This window comes from Daphnia magna, linkage group LG5 (assembly GCF_020631705.1).
Source record: "Daphnia magna isolate NIES linkage group LG5, ASM2063170v1.1, whole genome shotgun sequence".
Classification (NCBI taxonomy): Eukaryota; Metazoa; Arthropoda; class Branchiopoda; order Diplostraca; family Daphniidae; genus Daphnia; species Daphnia magna.
The window spans coordinates 4,946,275-4,964,377 of record NC_059186.1 but is presented as its reverse complement, the minus strand read 5'-3'; the positions used below and the strand labels follow the sequence as shown (position 1 = coordinate 4,964,377).

Below are 18,103 nucleotides of genomic sequence, written 5' to 3'. Positions count from 1 at the left end.
GCACGAAGTGGAACTGAATATTCAAATTTGCTGGGCAAATTTAGAAATAAAAAGTATGGGGCAAAGGGGATTCAAGAAACCCGATGAAATGCTAAAAATAGCAATCAACTATGTTAATTATAATATCTAATGCCATTCGTCTTGCATTTCCGGTCTCAACTTCCTGATGTGAATAATTTGTTTTGCATTTTTTTTTTTATTCTTTGCAACCGTTAATAAATGCCAGGCGAAATGAAACTTAATTTTTCTTTTTCCTTTTGTTCCTCTTGGGCATGTAAATGCAGGAAAAAGAGAAAAATTTCATTTTTCAAGGTCCCGATCGTCACACGTTTAAAGCTGAGCAAATGCTGCTCAGTGTGTAGAAACTGGAGACGTATTGAAAAGGATGGAAAAGAAAAAAAAAAGAAAATAAAAAGTGTTGAACGCTCTAGTCCCGCCGAAAGGCAAACCAACCAATCAAAAGGTCCCATCTGTAAAAAGCTTTAAGGCGACCGGTATAGGATTTAAGAAAAAAAAAAAAAAGAAAGTATCCTAAACTCCTTTTTTAGACGTTCCTTTTTTTTTTTTTTTTTGCATTTGACTCTGTCTGATGATTACTGGGAGATTCTCCCAGGTTTGAAGGAAAAAAAAAAAACATTTTGAACCGAAAGAAGAAAAAAAAATATATGAATGTGCATATAAATTTGAATAAAGCAGGAAAAAAAAAGGAAAAGCCAAAGGAAAAATATGTGGATGACCATATAAGAAGTCTATAGAAGAAAAAATATATATATATATAAATAAAAAATAAGAAAAAAAAAATAGAAGAATGAGGGAGGAGTAGAGGAAAAATGAAAAAGAAAAAAAAGGGAAACGAGATTTTTCGTGTTATCTTTTGTATAGCTGTACATGTTATGCACATATATGCTGCATGTGTGTATCCTTCAAGATGTGTATAAATACGAGCGAGAAAAATGTTACAAATATTTTTGAAAACATCAAGCTTGATGGGCTTTGCAAAGAGAGGCAGAGAGAGAGAAAAGTGGGAGAGAGTTGAATGCGAGATACTTTGCCAACAGGCATCATTCACGACAAAGGCCAACTTTTAAATACCTTATACCATAAAAAATTTGTTTAAAAAAAAACAATTGAAAAAAAAAAACCCAAAAGGTAAAAAAAACAAAACAAAAGACTAACTGATGAAATAAAAACAAGTCGACGTTTCGTATATAATAATCAAAATGTTTTTTCTGTCTACCGTTTCAGAAATGCAGTTGAGCGTGAATTGATGGTCAATTTGATGATGACATTGAGGGATGCGTTATTCATGCGTACCGGATTCCATTTTTTTAATGATCGTAATCAGCAGACGGCTAATTCTATTCTATTGGAAGCCAACTGCTTTCCGTGTGGCAGCAGTTCGCGAGTCATCCAAATATTTATGTTTTTTTTTTATTTTTTCATTTTTCTTTTTGCAATTTATTAGCGCAATTGCAAGATGGAATGCTGTTACAGTATATCTATATATATACAGTATATAGTATACAACATTTAATTATCGGCGATTTATTCATTATATCGCGTTTGAGACTTAAAATAACAGGAACTTGGACTACATTAATATATGGAAAAGAACCGATTCATTGATTGAGGTGGTTAACTTTGAAAACAAATTTCGTGGAAGACGAATGCTCTTTTTTCATTAATTGGATTCCTCTTATATTTTCTATATAGACTACTGATGTTCCCGAGAACTTGCGTGCGGCCGTCTATATATACAACGCTGACGCGGTTTGACCAGTTCACCGACACGGACAAATGTTCCGGCACGGTATATATTAGTCTATATAATTAAGCACATTGTATTGAATTCCGATTTCATTTTAAACTAAACACGAAAAAATAAAAAAATTAAATGAAAATTATCTGAAATAAAGGACTTTTTTTTTAGGCCTTTTTATTCGAAATTTCACATTTAAATATGCAAAAAAAAAAAGAAAAATGAATGAAATTTAGGCCATCACCGTTACAAATGTTATAGTCTATACCTTTATGCAATCGAGTGTAGAGATATTTTTTGGCGTTTATTTATTGCCCGCCGAATTCTAAAGGCGGATAACACAATATAAGTTCAATGATTGAACATATGTATAAGAATTCTGTAGCCTATATAGCAACTCGGTAAGTCTTTTTTTCTATTTTCTATTTTCTTTTTTTTTTTTTAATTCGCCACTTTGTTTCGTAACCCCTATGCCTATACCGATACGCATATATAGCCCCATATACATATACTTGTGAATATGTAAATTGTGTGGGATATGCAGCTGCAGCCCCCAATATTCACCCCGATTCTCCCACATTTCTTCGCAGGTCTACATCGCTATGGGAACGATACGAACGCGCTCGAAATGTATCACTTGGTATTCACCCTTTTTCTGAACGCGCATAATAAAAAGCTTCAAATTCACATAATACAGTGTATATACTATATACTCTGTATAGCTAGTGTATAGATACATACATGCAACCGAATCTTAACAGCTATCTGGCGATGGGTGTGGGACAACCAATTAAGCTCGAATTCAACCGAATTTCGCTGCTCCAACGGCTGCAATGGGCGAACTGTAAAAAAATTGTAATCATAATTAAAAAAAAAAAGAGAGAGAGAGAGAGAAAAAAGGGCCGTGCGAACAGGAAATGCGGCAACATTAATAACCTGACCTAATTTTTTGAATAGTATATAATTATGCACAGCTAAATTTGAATCCGAGATTTTTTATACGTTTCCGTGCCAATATGTTTGTGAAAATTCATAGGTTCAGGTAAATGCTGGTCATTCATTCGTCGTCGGCTCGGCGATTCTAGTTGAATTCAATGAAACATCTACGTAATAGTCTAAAACGTTGACGTCATCTCTATGAGATGCGCAGTTACTGTAATTTGAATCATATATAAATTTTTTTGGGGCTTAAAATTCTGTAAAAAATGTATTGCCTAATGACTTGAAAAATGAAATACACACCGTAAAAAATGGTTTCCCACATAACATTCGTCATCAAAGTTGACCTATAGCTCAAGTTCAGCTTAGACCAGATTTTTGGTAGTTGCGCAATCCCACTGCAATGTCCACCCGTTGATGAGTGTACGTCTACCAATATATCATTTACGAAATTCATCAATTAGTGCAGCCGTTTTTAGGCTGGTATATATAATATAAGCCTTTTTACAATGAAGAGGCAGAATGAAAAACAGAATTCGTCAAGGTCGTGGGAAACCACGCGTGGGGAAGGGGGATTATTATAGATATTTTTTTTTGTTGCATCGTCAGACAATCAGCTGCAATGTGTCAACGCAAATGCAAAAAAATAAAAAAATAATTCAAGGGCGACGATTTTCAAGGCAAGTTCAGGCAAGGCGGGAGGGGTTTGCAAAATGATCAACATCGTCACAAATCAATTGTGTAATGGAAAAAGAAGATTGTATAAGATCGATTATAAGTCTAGAAAAGAGGTCCCGCTGGTATTTTAGGAAATTTCACATTGAAATAGCAGCACATTTTTACGTTAAACATCCCATAAGATTGGCAAAATGCTCTTTCGACTGTGATGCGCGAGTCCCGCGTTCGATTCCCGTCGCAGCCAATTCTTTTTTTTCTTAAAAAAAATACGAAAATGAATTGCGTATTTTAAGACTTAATCCTTAGCCACTTAAGGTGTATAGATGGGTAGTTTACACTTTGCCTTTTGCTAACTTGTGAACATCATCACTATGTGGGCATTTTATACCCATAGGCTATACTGCTGTTGCTGCTTAAAACGTTTAACGAAACAAGCTAAATTTTTAAACTTCCCATAGCGCATTTTGGGAATTCATTTATACTTCTGTATAGACCTGCCATTCCAAAAAATATTACAAATGGACTGCAGAATACTTGAAATATGAGATTCCGCAATAAACGTTGAGCGCATTCGTTCGCTTAAATATATAGGACATGAGGCGTCTATACCTGGAAAAAGCGTGTGCACTGCTTATTAAATTTTAATCCTGGAACTATCGCTCCAAATGCGGAAATAAGAACATTTTTTGTTGTTGTATGTTTCAAACGAATTGATGCCGAGTTTTTTTCCCTCTTATTTTCGTGCGCTTTCACGGTGTAGAAAAAAAAACCTGAGGTGGAATGTATATAGAGTCAAACCACAGCAGCAGTTGCGGGAAGAGAAGATGAAACAAAACACTGGACAAGAGACACAAAGGCATGTGCGCATCAGCTGAATTTCTTTGATACTTTATTTAAATGACATCGTTTGAGGTAAAATCCTTTATAGTTCCTCATATGTACCGTCTGTATATGGACATTGATGCAAGGACTGTGACGTTGCTGTGCAGCAACATACGAAACATATATATATATACCCAGTAAGCCTGTCGTTCTATTTTATTCTTATATTGTATTTTCCTTTTTTCTTTTTTTTGCGTGATTTTTTAAAAGATGGCGGGGATGTAGGTACGTACATATAGTACTGTATCTCTCTGATGCCGTCGTATGTATCTAGTGGCCGTGAACGGCGTGCTCATCAAATATACAAAACGAAGTCGACGGGAGGCATCGCAATATATCGCTTAGATCGGGGGAAAAAGCTTTGGATATCGCGTTCAACCATCGCGGCTGCGCTGGATTATGATTATTATTTTCTTTTTTCCTTTCTTTTTTCGTCCTTTTTTTGTGTGTGTGTGTGTGTTTAAAACGGCGCCGCAAGCGTCGTTTCTCGTAACAGATGCATTCCTAAGCTCGGATGGGCGTACGATTTATATTTTTTTGTCCGTCTTCCTCAAAATGTGTTTCGGAAAAAGAAAGACTGCCTAGAGAATGGAATAAAAGTAGGAAAGAAAAACAGGCACGGTCGTAACACTTCGTCTTCCCGTCCGAAGTCGAGAATAGAGAAACCCTTTTCGACGTTAACTACCTTCTCCGGCCGTCAGCGTTGTTTTATTTTGTGCTTGACTTTTCCTCGTGAAACATGTCAGAGCGCCATCTTTGAATCAACATTTTGCATAGGTCCTACGAATCAGATTTCTTTTGTATTTTATTAGTTGCATATTTGTTCTGGATACTTATAAAAAGACATGATCATTTTAGGGACGAACTTTAAATCTCACTTATTCCCCCAGTTTCACTTGGGCATGAAGCAGCGAACTTGTGTCCCAATTAAAAAGTTGCTAATTGGTGGCGCTGATTTATTTCGTCGTCTAGACCGGTGGATGAACGAAGTTTTTAGTTTTGCTACTCCCGCCTTAAAATAACAAAGAATAAAATAAAATAAATAGAAAAAAAAACATGGCCTTAGACGCGATGCACACCTCCAAAGTCTAAACATGCACTGTCAGTAGAGTCACGTAGCGGCCAGTTACAGAAGTATAATTTGAAAATCAAATTCTTTTTAACTTTTTAACTTTTTACAGCTAAATCAGAATAGTACAATTTACGAAAAGTTAAATTAATGAGGGATAAGCTTTAAAAGAATTTTTAAATTATATTTTTTTAAATAATAATTTTACAAATACAAAATACGTCTATGTATTTTCCTCTCTTGGATTCACTTGCAAATTTGCACATTAGCTACCTGAGAAAGCAGAAAGAGAAATTAAATTTTGAGCGCTAAACAAGTTTGTTTTGTTCGCGTAAAATACCAACTGTTCATCTGTTAATCGAAAAAGTTTATTAGGAAAATTGTTGTTTACGGGAACCGAAAAGCGATGCCAAGTGAAGTCATAACCCTACAACTGGGGCAATGTGGAAATCAAAGTATTAAACTATTGTCACTTATAGAAAGAGAATTCATTTTTATTAAGACGTCGCCTTTAGCTATTAAAAAGCCTATTAGATGCAAATGTCAGGCGAGATTCATTTCCTTCTTAAAACTATTAAAAGCAATTCTATTTTCTCAACTAGCTTTTGTTTCTGTGTGACATTGTCTAACATTTTCACATGTTGCGCTCTCAATACAGTCGGATTCGAGTTCTGGAAGAAGCTCTGTGCAGAACATGGAATTAGTTCAGAAGGAGTACTGGAAGACTTTGCAACTGAAGGTGTTGATCGAAAAGATGTCTTCTTCTACCAGGTTTGTATAAATTATCACAATATCATAAAAAATATTCATATTATGAAATATATTTTGCTGTATCTGTGGTAAATACAGTATGAATACAACATATGCTTTCTATTTGGGTTGTATTAAAATGTTTATTTGTACATCATAGGCTGATGATGAGCACTACATTCCCCGGGCTGTCCTGCTTGATTTAGAACCTCGAGTTATAAACACAATAATGAATTCCCCATATGCCAAAGTATAAAGATATCCATGTTACTTTTATTCTTGAATAATGACATGATGTTATTTTGTTTTATCAGTTATACAACCCGGAAAATATTTACCTTTCAAAACATGGTGGAGGAGCAGGAAACAATTGGGGTTCTGGCTACAGCCATGGTGAAAGACTTTTTGATGAAATTTTCGATATTATCGACAGAGAAGCCGAAGGCAGTGAAAATCTTGAGGTGTGAAAGGAAAGAAAATATGTTACCGCCATCAAGCACATTTATTGTGTCATTATTTTATTGACAGGCTTTCACACTTTGCCATTCAATTGCTGGAGGAACAGGTTCTGGATTGGGTTCGTACATGCTGGAAAGAATATCGGAACGCTACCCAAAGAAATTGGTGCAAACCTACAGCGTATTTCCAAATCTAGCCGAATCCAGGTAATACAGAATAATTAGAGAAAAAAAAAGAAACACGACCATGGAATCACATGATTTCTCTCTTTCCTAAAAAGCGATGTTGTTGTTCAACCTTACAATTCATTGCTGACGTTGAAGCGATTGACGCTGAACGCTGACTGCGTCGTAGTTCTGGACAACACAGCCCTGAATCGGATTGCCACCGATCGACTGCACATTGAAACGCCATCTTTTACGCAAATCAATTCACTCGTCTCAACCATAATGTCTGCATCAACCGCCACCTTGAGATACCCGAGCTATATGAACAATGACCTCATAGGTTTGGTCGCTCCGCTTATTCCGACACCTCGGCTACATTTCCTTATGACAGGCTATACTCCACTTACGAACGACCACGAGGTAAAAATGTTGTCATCATCTGGTTTAACATTTTTCATTTTATAATCCTAAATGGACAGGAAACATCTGTAAGGAAAACAACTGTCCTGGATGTTATGAGACGTTTGCTTCAGCCTCAAAACATGATGGTCTCTACAACACCCGACCGCAATGGCTCGCACTGCTACACGTCTATACTAAACATTATCCAAGTAAATGAATCCTCCTTGTTTAGTGTTCAGCAAGTTCTAACTTCTAGTTCTTTAGGGAGAAGTAGACCCGACGCAGATCCATAAATCGCTACAGAGAATTCGCGAAAGAAAACTGGCACAGTTCATCCCTTGGGGTCCGGCTTCTATCCAAGTGGCTCTTTCACGCAAGTCGCCTTACGTCACAACATCGCATCGCGTATCCGGATTGATGTTGGCTAACCATACGAGTATTTCCACTGTAAGCAGAGTCACGTTGATTGCAACAGCCCAATGGTAATTACCTTTTCTTTATTCCTGTCAGCTTTTTGCGCGGACGCTGCAACAGTTCGATAAACTGAGGAAACGGGAAGCTTTTCTCGATCAGTTCCGCAAGGAAGCCATGTTTCAAGATAGCCTTGACGAAATGGATGATTCCCGTGACGTCATTCAAAACCTGGTGGACGAATACACGGCTGCAACAAAGTCTGACTACCTCTCCTGGGGTATGAACCGTCCCGGATCTTCGGCTGCAGGCGCACAGACGTCAGCCTAATGTTAAAACTTGTACACGGAAGATTATTAAAATACAGACTGGCTTTCATTTCACAGTAAATTCTACAAAAGGCTGTGTTTTTGTAGGTGATGTCTTGCGACTGATTTAAGGCAATAGAGAAACGACCCCCTTTTGCTGAAATGTCATAATTTCGGAAGTTGGTCGGGAGCCTCATTCTTTTCTTAAGAACAAAAATCAATATTCCGTACCTAAAGCGAACCCTCTTTCTAAGGGTTGTACTTCCAGCGTTAATTTCCCAATAATTTGTCTTGTAAGCTTTATCGATTTGTATTGTGTTACCTCCGCCGTCACGCTCCGCCTTCTTCCGCTAAGTGCATGCGCACGCATTTTTTTTTTTTTCTCCTTGTGGAACCCCGTCGAGGAGGATTTGATCAAGACATTTTCCCAGTACAATACGTGGTCTCTTACTCGCCGTTTTCGCGATCGTTTGAGAAGTGCAAGTACATTTACCTAGAAATCAAACATCTGGCAAGTAATTATGTATTTATTTTTTCTTAGACAACAGCAGTTGAAGGGCCACTGTGCTTTAGTTTCCTCGCATCGTGGTATAAAACCTGTCGCCGTGACGCAACAACGTACTACGAAGTTCAACAAGTTGATAAGTAATGGATGCTGGCAATGCAACTTGCGAGGAGGAAACGAGGCACATATTGTCCGTTGAAAGTCAACACCCACACGCAGTAAGCAGTACGTTGGTTGAGTTTACTTGCTATTTATTCTAACAGAGATTTGATTTTGTTATTTCAGAAGGATGAGGAAGGGAAGAAAGAGGGCAGCAGTTTACCAGGTAGATTGTGATGTAATCAATCCAAATGATGTACCTAGTGGTTATGGAACATTATCGTTGCACGCTAACGTTTCAGTTATACCTTTACAGTTTGGTTGTCGTTTAGGTATTTGTATAATCAATCATTCGTATCGTTTGTTGAAGTCAATTCATTTTGAAATGAGGCTTTCAGCGAGCCTTTAGCAATAAGTATTTTGGATTTCGTTTACAATGAACTAGGAAATTTTGAAAGTGTTTGTGGAATTTTTTTAACGTGGTCGGGATTGAAAGTTAAACGCGACTGAAAATGGCACGAAAAAAAAAAAAACTTAAGCAGCAGCAAAGAAGATGTTAAAATAGCATAGATTGTGAAACGCGAAGTAAGAAGCTTGTTATTGATCCGACTTGTTTTTTAAACACCCGGCTTATGTTTATTGGGTCAAAAACAAATCTACAGGGATCGCATCTTTGTTAATAAAGAGATGGTAAATTCGTTTTGAAAATGAATCAGTCCTACTGTACCGTAGTAGCACATCTTTAAAGTTTTGTATTTGTAAAATGTGAGTGTGTTAGTTAGCAACAACATAATTGCTATACAAATATTTAAATATTTCTTTTTTGTAGCGGCGTCGTTTAATTACGTCAACTCAATCGTAGGAAGTGGCATTATTGGTAAGTCTACTTTAAAACTTTGATCTCATTTTTACATTCCCGAAAACCGAAAATTTAATTGAGGCAATTGATTTTTAAACGCGGGCTATCTCCTTGATGATTGTTGTCCTTTTTGAATTACACGCCTTGCGCTTATTATTCGAGTAAATAAAAAAGAAGATATCATCATGCTAAGATATTAGCAACTTAACTTCTGAATTAATTTCCCTCAATTGAGTAATCCACCACTGTGATTCCCGGAGCAGTTTGACGGTATATAACAACATTGTATCAAAAGAGAAATTTCTTTTCATTTACAGGAATGGCATTCGCGGTAAAAACGAAAACTTTTGATAGATTGATTTCAAATCGATAATGATTTATGCCACTTTATTACCTGAATTCAGCTAAATCAAGCCGGAATTCTTTTGGGTACGTCAATCAACGGATCGTCTGTATCGTTTTAATTGTTAACTACAATAAGAAATTCGATTCACCTAAATTTTTCACATGGATCCGCTTTCAAAACGTTTTACACATTACTTTTAGGACTGATCCTCATTATCGGCTTGGGAATGGTAACGTAAATTGAAGCTACACTTCACAAAATTTATCCTTTGTCGCTTGAAGCTGTTTTCACATTTTGGATCCTTGAAAACGAATGTGCCAATGTGCCACTTGCTGTCTCTCGTACAGAAAAAAAACATGCTTTATTAAAACAAAACATATCCATTCATAGTAAAGTCATAAAAAAACAAACTATTATCGATGAGCATGGAAAAAATCTTATCCCAAAATGTAGGCTATATACGTATTAAATTACTTCACACCTAATGTCATTATAACAGGTCACCGATTATTCTCTTATCATCCTAATCCGATCAAGCCTGATCTCGGGTACAAATTCATATCAAGGTGTTATGAAGGCTGCATTTGGAAAAGTTGGATATTCAGTTCTATCACTCTTGCAATTCATCTATCCGTTCATTGGTAAATTTAAGTTATTAATTTTTTAAAAATTGAACACGTTTTTACGATTTCCCCTTCATAAAAAAAAAAAAAAAATAAATAAATAAAAATGTACACCAGCAATGATCAGCTACAACGTTATCGTTGGCGACACCATAACAAAAGTTCTAACGTATTACACCGGACTGGAAAGCGGCAGCGTTTGGGTGCGCCGAGAGCTCGTTATAACAATCATGTAAGCTCACTCACTATTTATCAAATGTTATTGGAAAATCAGTATATCGAGTTAACCTTTCTTTGAACCCCTTCACGTGGGAGTTTAAAAAAAATTGATTAAAAAAAGATACCATTCTTAATTTATCGAAAACAGGACACTGTGTCTGTCGCTTCCTCTATCTCTTTGCGACGGAATGGCGAAATTTGCAAGAGTTTCATTCATTTCTTTAGTTGTCACCGCATTTGTATTGCTCGCAATCATCATCCGCCTATTCACGCTCGGCCCCTTCGTGTGAGTTGTTTATGATTGAATCAGAATCGCCAAAATGTGCAATTCAATCGTATATGCAAATAAGTGCGTCAATGTGCTTACTTGCAGACCGCAATCAAATGACGCTTGGGTCCTGGCCAAACCTGGGATTACTCAAGCGGTTGCTATTGCTTCGTTTGCCTACATGTGCCACCACTCCACCTTCCTACTGTATGGCTCTCTCAAACAACCAACCGAGGCCCGTTGGGCTCGACTTACGCACGTGTCCGTTTTCACTTCGGCCCTCATTGAAATCTTCTTCGCTTTGTTTGGCTACGCCACCTTCACTGGATTCGTTCAAGGTAAGCTTTCGGAGACACAGGATCATTTGCTTATTCGCGGGCGTGGTAACAAATTCAAAATGATGACCAAATCTCAATTAAATTGGGGCCCCGTAAACTCGATTTGGGAATATTTTCAGTTTTTTGCACGCCATGATGGCGCTACCCGCATCACCAGCTTTCCTTGTTGTCTATTTCATATCATCTGTGACCCCCATTTGCCTGCTGATAAATGCCTACTTTTGTTTTTCAATCTAACCACAATTTTAGGCGATTTATTGGAAAATTATTGCCACGGAGACCACCTGATGAATGCCGCTAGAATAATGTTTTGCGTGACAATTCTACTAACATCGCCGATCGAATGTTTTGTGGCTCGTGATTTAATAATGAACACCTTATCGGGACAGAATGGCAATTGTGAGGAGTCCACCACCAAAACTAATTTCCTGTCAAAGATCATTGTCACCTTTTCACTTGTTACTGCGACGTGTTTAATATCTTTCTCCACCGACTGTTTGAGCATCGTGCTGGAATTCAACGTAAGAAGACATTTCGTTTTGCTTTCATCAGTATGGTTTTTAACCTTTTCGTTACATGACCCAGGGAGTTTTCGCTGCCATACCGTTGGCGTACGTCCTTCCGGCGTTGTGTTACATACGCCTCGAACCCAGTTCATGGAAAACCTGGCATAAACTACCAGCTATAATGATGGCATTTTTCGGCATACTCATGTCCTTCAGTGGTCTCATTATGATATTCGTCAACTGGGGTATGAATTCTAGCTGCAGTCACGGCGCTGAGATGAGCTATTGCCCATTGTGGGTCAACGCTACGCAAACAAAATTTTAAGTGTGGAGGCAAATAATGTTCTATGTACAATTTTTGTGTGGGCTTTAAATGTTGTTTCATTGAAATTTATAAATCATGACTAATGAACTGTGAAACTGGTATACGGGATCGATTGCCGGGGGAGGTAGCTAGTTGCCGAAGGCAAACGGGTATTCAAACCAGTACGTCTGTTAAAGCAATGTTAGAGGCCGACAAAGTGACAAAATGGGATGAAGGACCATTGAGAATAATTCTGACAATAAAGTAAGGATCAAAATAGAGCTGAGCCCAAAATGAAGAAAAACAGCATACAAAATAATAAAATAAAATAAAACCCGTTACGCATCGTACAGCGTCGTACAGTTCCGTTTTTTTTGTGTCCTGTTCCAGCAAACTTGTCAGCCTGGATTTCAATATCGAAATATAAGAAACAGTTGCACCCGTTGGTAACACTGAAAAAAAGAAAAAGAAAACGGAGATGGCATGTGGTGTGATAATTGCTTCATATTAGTGCATGTTTCATAAGCTGCCATACATCTATTTCTTTTAGGCACAGTGATCGTATAGGCTAGGCAGAGTCATAGAGAGGAAGGATCACCAGCTTTAGCAAATTTCACCATAAGCCGCTGTGTCACTTTTTTGCCTCTGATACTATTTCCACCTAGCGGATAAGGACGGGGCTTATTGCACACATGACCAATCAGGTTTGAAAGTTTTGCGCCATACCTCAACACGGTCTCATATCCCCTGTTTTCATCCAGCCAGCACAATAAGAAGTTGATTGTGTTATTTTAAAATCATATCTATTAAAAAGAAATGCACCGCTGGTTAGTTAGATCAGAGTCATAGAGGGGATGGTTCGTTCACGGCGTCGACTTTGGCCATAAGGCTTGGTCGTCAAAATTCTCCTTAACGATGGTGATGGCACCTAGTGTGTTTCAAGTAAACTACATGTCAATCCTAGGCTAGGTTATATCAAGAAATTTAAAAAGGAGTGAAAACATAAGATATTCTTTAAATGCTGCAACGGGTTTGTTCCATACATTTCCAATTCAAGCTAAAGTTACGTTTATAAGCTAAATTCCAGCTACCTAAACCGTTCTTTTAGCGTTTTTCCTTAACTACTGTGCTGCCCTCTGTTGTATCAGTTAAAAACAAAAACAAAATCCTTAAAAAACCCTTGAAAACTGACGACCAAGCCTTATGGCCAAAGTCGAAGCAATGAACGAACCATCCCTCTATGACACTGGTTAGACAAAATTAATTAACAAGTTGAATTTTTGTTAGGTATTTTATTCATGTGCTACCCTCTCTTTCAATCTTTTTATATTATTATGTTAGAATTACGTTATTTAAATTAACGTAAATCGATTGATTGCAATCGGGGATGCATCTCCGACTATGCACCCCAATTTAACCCCGATTGGATTCAGGGCGAAACAAATTTTACCCCGAACCCCAAACGCCCCGCCCCGCTCCCCAAAATGCCAAACCCGATTGAAAAAAAAGCACCCCGATTTGGGTCGGGGCGATTCCTAGCTGGTATAGAGCTTTTCGACATCTTTTTGTTACCCTTTCCAGATCGTGCAACGCAGCAATCGATCGAGGACCTCCCAACTTGATCTTCGGTCGTCGGGTTGGAGGTGAACCCTACCGTCTTTCATGGGTACACAGAAAGTTGGTAGGGTTCGCTCTGACGACACTAAGGGAAATTTTTTACATCGTGAAGCTGCGCATCTTCCCTCCTCAAAAAAAAAACCACCGAGCCGTTATTTTATCTGTTATTGTCGCGGGTAAAAAGGGAGATTGGTTATCTCTTCGCAGAGATGAGTCACCATCTCCTTGTACAACGCTGCGATCGTAGTGAAGAAATTATCACGAGAAGTCCACTCTAAGAAAGTTACGGAGATACGCAGTCCGGAAGGGGAGTAATTCGTGCAACGGTATAAACCACTACCCCGAATATACGTTAGATGAGTCTCCATCGGGTGAGCTCCCGGAGCTGGGCTCTGTTAGAGGAGTTCCCTGGTTTCCCTAGAGGTCATCAGACGCTTCTTTGAGTCTTTGTAAATTGTTATTCTCCTTTTGGCTTTAGTAAAACATTGTTTAGTTTAAGTCATCACTTGTTGTATTATTCCTTGTTTGTGCTAATAGAGCAGTAAAACATCCTGCGTTGCGCGTTTTCCACAAATGCGAAAATCTCATTTGTGTCCAAGTTGGTCTGCTGCGGCTGCAGCGTTTTATGGAGAAACCATCTTCTTCACGTTAAGAATTAAGTTTTCATAACTATAATTTAGATTTCCCCCTTTTCTTCCTAGCAGTGGGTACCCTATTCATCTTTTCATTTCAAATTTTTTTTTTCTAGCCCCAGTTCTATCTACTTTATTTTTATTTTATTTTTGTTTGTAAGTTGCTCGTCTCTTTTAGCCGAAGAATTTCGTTTGGTGCCAGAAATTCGTCTGCCACAAGCGGATGAACAACAAACCATTCACAAACAATAGCTGAATAAAAATAAACCAGATAGAACTAGGGCTAGAAAAAAATTGGGAAATGAAAAAATGAATAGGGTACCCACTGCTAGGAAGAAAAGGGGGAAAATCTTAATTATATTTATGAAAACTTATTTTTTAACACGAAGAAGTTGGTTTCTCCATAAGACGCTGCAACCGCAGCAGACCAACTTCGACACAAATGAGATTTTCGCATTTGTGGAGAACGTGAAACGTAGGATGTTTTACTGCTCTATAAAACATTCCTGTGACATTATTATTTATGTTTATTGATATTTTTTGCTGATTCATTTCCGAAATACAATGTATTTTAACTTTATAGTTTTGTTTTGCTATATTAGAATATTACTTAATTAAAAAACTGTGTAATTTCATTAAAATTTGTTTTAAAATTGTGAATTTTCACTCATGGGCATTCGGGTAGTAGTACCGATTTCAAAACCCAATATCAATACTGTGTACCCTATTTGACTTGCTTTGTGCAATACATTATAGTTTTATTTATTTTCCTTCACTTGCCCACCCTTTTTTAAATTAAGGCTGGGCAATATTGTCGCGGGTGAAAAGAGAGATTGGTTATCTCTTCGCAGAGATGAGTCATCCGATCCTTGGACAACGCTGCGATCGTGGTGAAGAAATTATCGGGAGAAGTCCGCTCTAAGAAAGATACGCAGATATGCAGTCCGGAAGGGGAGTAATTCGCGTGACGGTATAAAAAACGCTGCCCTGAATCTGCATTAGATGAGTCTCGATCGGGTGAGCTCCCGGAGCTGGGCTCCGTTAGAGGAGTTCCCTGGTTTCCCTAGAGGTCTTTAGACGCTTCTCCAACTTTTGGTAATGGTTATCCCTTTTTGTTCGAGTTAAACCATTGTTTAGAATTTAAGTAATCACTTGTTGTATTCGTTTGTGCTTGTTTAAATACAACCAGTGTGACAATATCGTTTAAAGTGGGTATTTTGAACGAAATAAAACTGCTTGAAAAGCACCTAAACGAGCAATGACCGATCAGCTATTTTTCAGGTATTTCACGGATTTATGGGCCGAATCATACAACTGCGCTACCTACACTCTCAATCGGACTCCATCAACGGACAGTCACGTCACTCCATACGAACTATGGTTTAAGAAAAAGCCACATCTAGGTCATCTGAGGATTTTCGGATGTACTGCTTACGTCCACGTTCCCGATTGTGACAGAAAGAAGCTGGATGCCAAGAGCACTCGTTGCATGTTCATTGGCTATTGTGACACGACTTAACCGTATCGTCTATGGGACCTAGCCACACGGAGAATAAAGATTAGTCGTGATGTAAGTTTTGACGAGTTCAGCCCGGCATCCTCCTCCGACAATCCGGACATGGAACCCTCCATTCCTACCAACTCTATCCCACTATTAGCCTCAACATCAGACTCATCAACACCACGGCGATCATCTCGTGGTCCCCAACCGAAGCATTGCTGGGTGGAATCTGCCAGCCTTCACTCCACTATCCTTTTCGATGATAAAAAAGAACAGAGTCTTACTCTCGCGCCATTTCAGACATCAACGCTGAGTCATGGAAGAAAGCAATGTCAGAAGAAATTCAATCACTACTTGACAACCACACCTGGTCCTTGGCAGAGCTACCCCCTGGTAGGTCAGCCATTGGCAGCCGATGGACTTATAGAATCAAACGATCTCCCGACGGATCCATCGAAAGGTACAAGGCTCGTTTCGTAGCAAAAGGGTTCTCTCAGAGACCTGGGATCGACTACTACGAAATACATTCTCCTGTCATTAAACTTGACTCACTTTGCGTCATCCTATCTATGGCCGCCAATCGCGATCTTTCAGTGACACAATTAGATGTAAAAACAGTTTTTTTGTATGGTGACGTGACCGAAGAACTTTACGTCCGCCAACCCGAAGGCTTTACTACACCCGGGAAAGAGAAATGGGTCTGCAGGCTCCACAAAGGATTGTATGGTCTAAAACAATCCTCTCGTCTCTGGAACATAAAGTTCGAAGCATTCATCACCAAGAATGGACTCACCAGCACACGATCTAGTGAAAACGAGTTCATCATACTAGGGATATGGGTTGATGACGGCCTCCTATGCAACAATTCATCAACACTCACTGTGTTACGGATCAGGTCCGTGGAAATGACTACAGATATATTAATCACGAGAACGGCTCCTTTTTATTCTTGTTCACTCTCGTTTTTTACAGTTCAGCCAGAGGAGAGAATCAAAAACTTGTGTCCCGTTTGGTGTCTCCTTCTTCGTCCCCTTCCCTTTCCTCCGCAGCGTTGCCGGCGCCCACCAAACTCCGTCCCTCTGGCGCTGGTGCGCCACAGTCCGGTGGCCGGCGACGATGTGATTTAATTCTGGGGGCCAGCTGCAATAAAACAGAGTTTAACAACAGGGCGGGTTAGTATAGAGCGAGGGATTTTGACAGTAACTCTTTGAACTACTCCATCACTACTGGGATGAACGCTAGTGACCGTCCCTGTAAGCCATTCCCCACGCTTAGCATTCTCGTCCATAATAAGAACTTGGTCGCCAATTCGAAGAGGACGAGCAGACTGATCCCATTTTTCTCTCCCAATTAGACTCGGGACATATTCCTGCATCCAGCGACGCCAAAATTGATTGAGGATGAACTGAGATTGCTTCCATCTTCTTCTTGTCAGACCGTCGAACGCCTCTTCACAGTCGGGTACACGGTGTGGATGGGCGCCACCGAGTATAAAGTGGTTTGGCGTTAAAGGCTCAGGCTCTGCTGGGTCGATGTGTACATGAGTGAGAGGCCGACTGTTTAACATTAATGCAACTTCCGCAAATACTGTACGAAGCACCTCGTCAGTGACAGATCTAGAGTGGAGAATAGTGCGCATTACGGCCTTGCTTGACCCGATAAGTCGTTCCCACACACCACCAAAGTGGGATCCAGAAGGTGGTGACTTGCGCCAGTCGATGCCTCAGTCAATGAACTCTTCCGTGACTCGTGCAGAATTAAGGTTCGCAATTCCTTGCGCGAGCTCCTTCTCTCCGGCCATCTGATTAGTCCCATTATCGGAGTAAATCACCTTCGGGCAACCGCGGATGGAAACGAAATGGCGGAGGGCCATAATAAATGAGTCGGCATCCATAGTGTCGAGAACTTCTAGGTGAACGGCGCGTGAGGAAAGACACGTGATAAGGAGGCCGTACCTCTTGTTTGATCGCCTACCGTTCACAACACTAAACGGGCCAAAGCAGTCTAAGCCAACATTAGTAAAAACACGAATAAACGCCTCGAGACGCTCTTTTGGGAGGTTCGCCATACGGGGCGGTTTCGGCAACGAACGTTGAATTTTGCAAGGCTCGCACCTTGCCAGGGTGCGTCGGATCGCTCTGCGTCCTTGGGGGAGATAGAATTGTTCACGGATGACACTAAGGGTGTGCTCGACACCCGCGTGATGAATTTTTAGATGACGATCATTAATGAGGAGCTTGGTCAGCGGGTGATCAGTGGCAATGATGATTGGGTGTCGAGTTCATGCCGGAAGCTCAGCATGTTCCAATCGTCCGTCAACCTTGAGTAAACCGTCGTTCTCGAAAATGTATGGCCCGACACGTCGTAAAGTCGAGTCGCGGGGAATCACTTCTCCTTTAAGGAGCACCTTTCGCTCTCGCGGAAACGATTCTTCTTGGGAAACCATCACACTAATGCGGAAG

The 18,103-nt window shown here is 39.4% G+C and overlaps 2 protein-coding genes across 2 annotated transcripts; both read left to right on the top strand.

Moving 5' to 3' along the window:
* The first annotated feature begins 5,590 nt into the window (after positions 1–5,590).
* Positions 5,591–7,901, top strand: LOC116922321 (tubulin gamma-1 chain). Its single transcript, XM_032928706.2, has 9 exons — positions 5,591–5,782; positions 5,986–6,098; positions 6,238–6,327; positions 6,392–6,538; positions 6,606–6,742; positions 6,817–7,123; positions 7,183–7,314; positions 7,370–7,552; positions 7,616–7,901. The coding sequence occupies exons 1-9, from the start codon at positions 5,734–5,736 to the stop codon at positions 7,844–7,846; spliced, it is 1,389 nt and encodes a 462-aa protein (XP_032784597.1). The 5' UTR covers positions 5,591–5,733; the 3' UTR covers positions 7,847–7,901.
* Positions 7,902–8,048: 147 nt separating this feature from the next.
* LOC116922322 (putative sodium-coupled neutral amino acid transporter 11) lies at positions 8,049–12,241 on the top strand. Its single transcript, XM_032928707.2, has 13 exons — positions 8,049–8,307; positions 8,366–8,547; positions 8,615–8,654; positions 9,258–9,305; positions 9,605–9,618; positions 9,692–9,716; positions 9,834–9,862; positions 10,133–10,274; positions 10,374–10,488; positions 10,624–10,761; positions 10,849–11,081; positions 11,331–11,602; positions 11,667–12,241. The coding sequence occupies exons 2-13, from the start codon at positions 8,473–8,475 to the stop codon at positions 11,910–11,912; spliced, it is 1,377 nt and encodes a 458-aa protein (XP_032784598.2). The 5' UTR covers positions 8,049–8,307; positions 8,366–8,472; the 3' UTR covers positions 11,913–12,241.
* Positions 12,242–18,103: the final 5,862 nt, after the last annotated feature.

Coding starts and splice junctions, on each gene's coding strand:
- LOC116922321 (XM_032928706.2), top strand. CDS start 5,734: ATGCCAAGTGAAGTCATAACCCTACAACTGGGGCAATGTGGAAATCAA. Junction 6,743..6,816: donor CCAAATCTAGCCGAATCCAG/GTAATACAGAAT, acceptor TTTCCTAAAAAG/CGATGTTGTTGTTCAACCTT. Junction 7,553..7,615: donor ACCATACGAGTATTTCCACT/GTAAGCAGAGTC, acceptor TATTCCTGTCAG/CTTTTTGCGCGGACGCTGCA.
- LOC116922322 (XM_032928707.2), top strand. CDS start 8,473: ATGGATGCTGGCAATGCAACTTGCGAGGAGGAAACGAGGCACATATTG. Junction 9,863..10,132: donor TCATTATCGGCTTGGGAATG/GTAACGTAAATT, acceptor TCATTATAACAG/GTCACCGATTATTCTCTTAT. Junction 10,762..10,848: donor TTCACGCTCGGCCCCTTCGT/GTGAGTTGTTTA, acceptor GCTTACTTGCAG/ACCGCAATCAAATGACGCTT.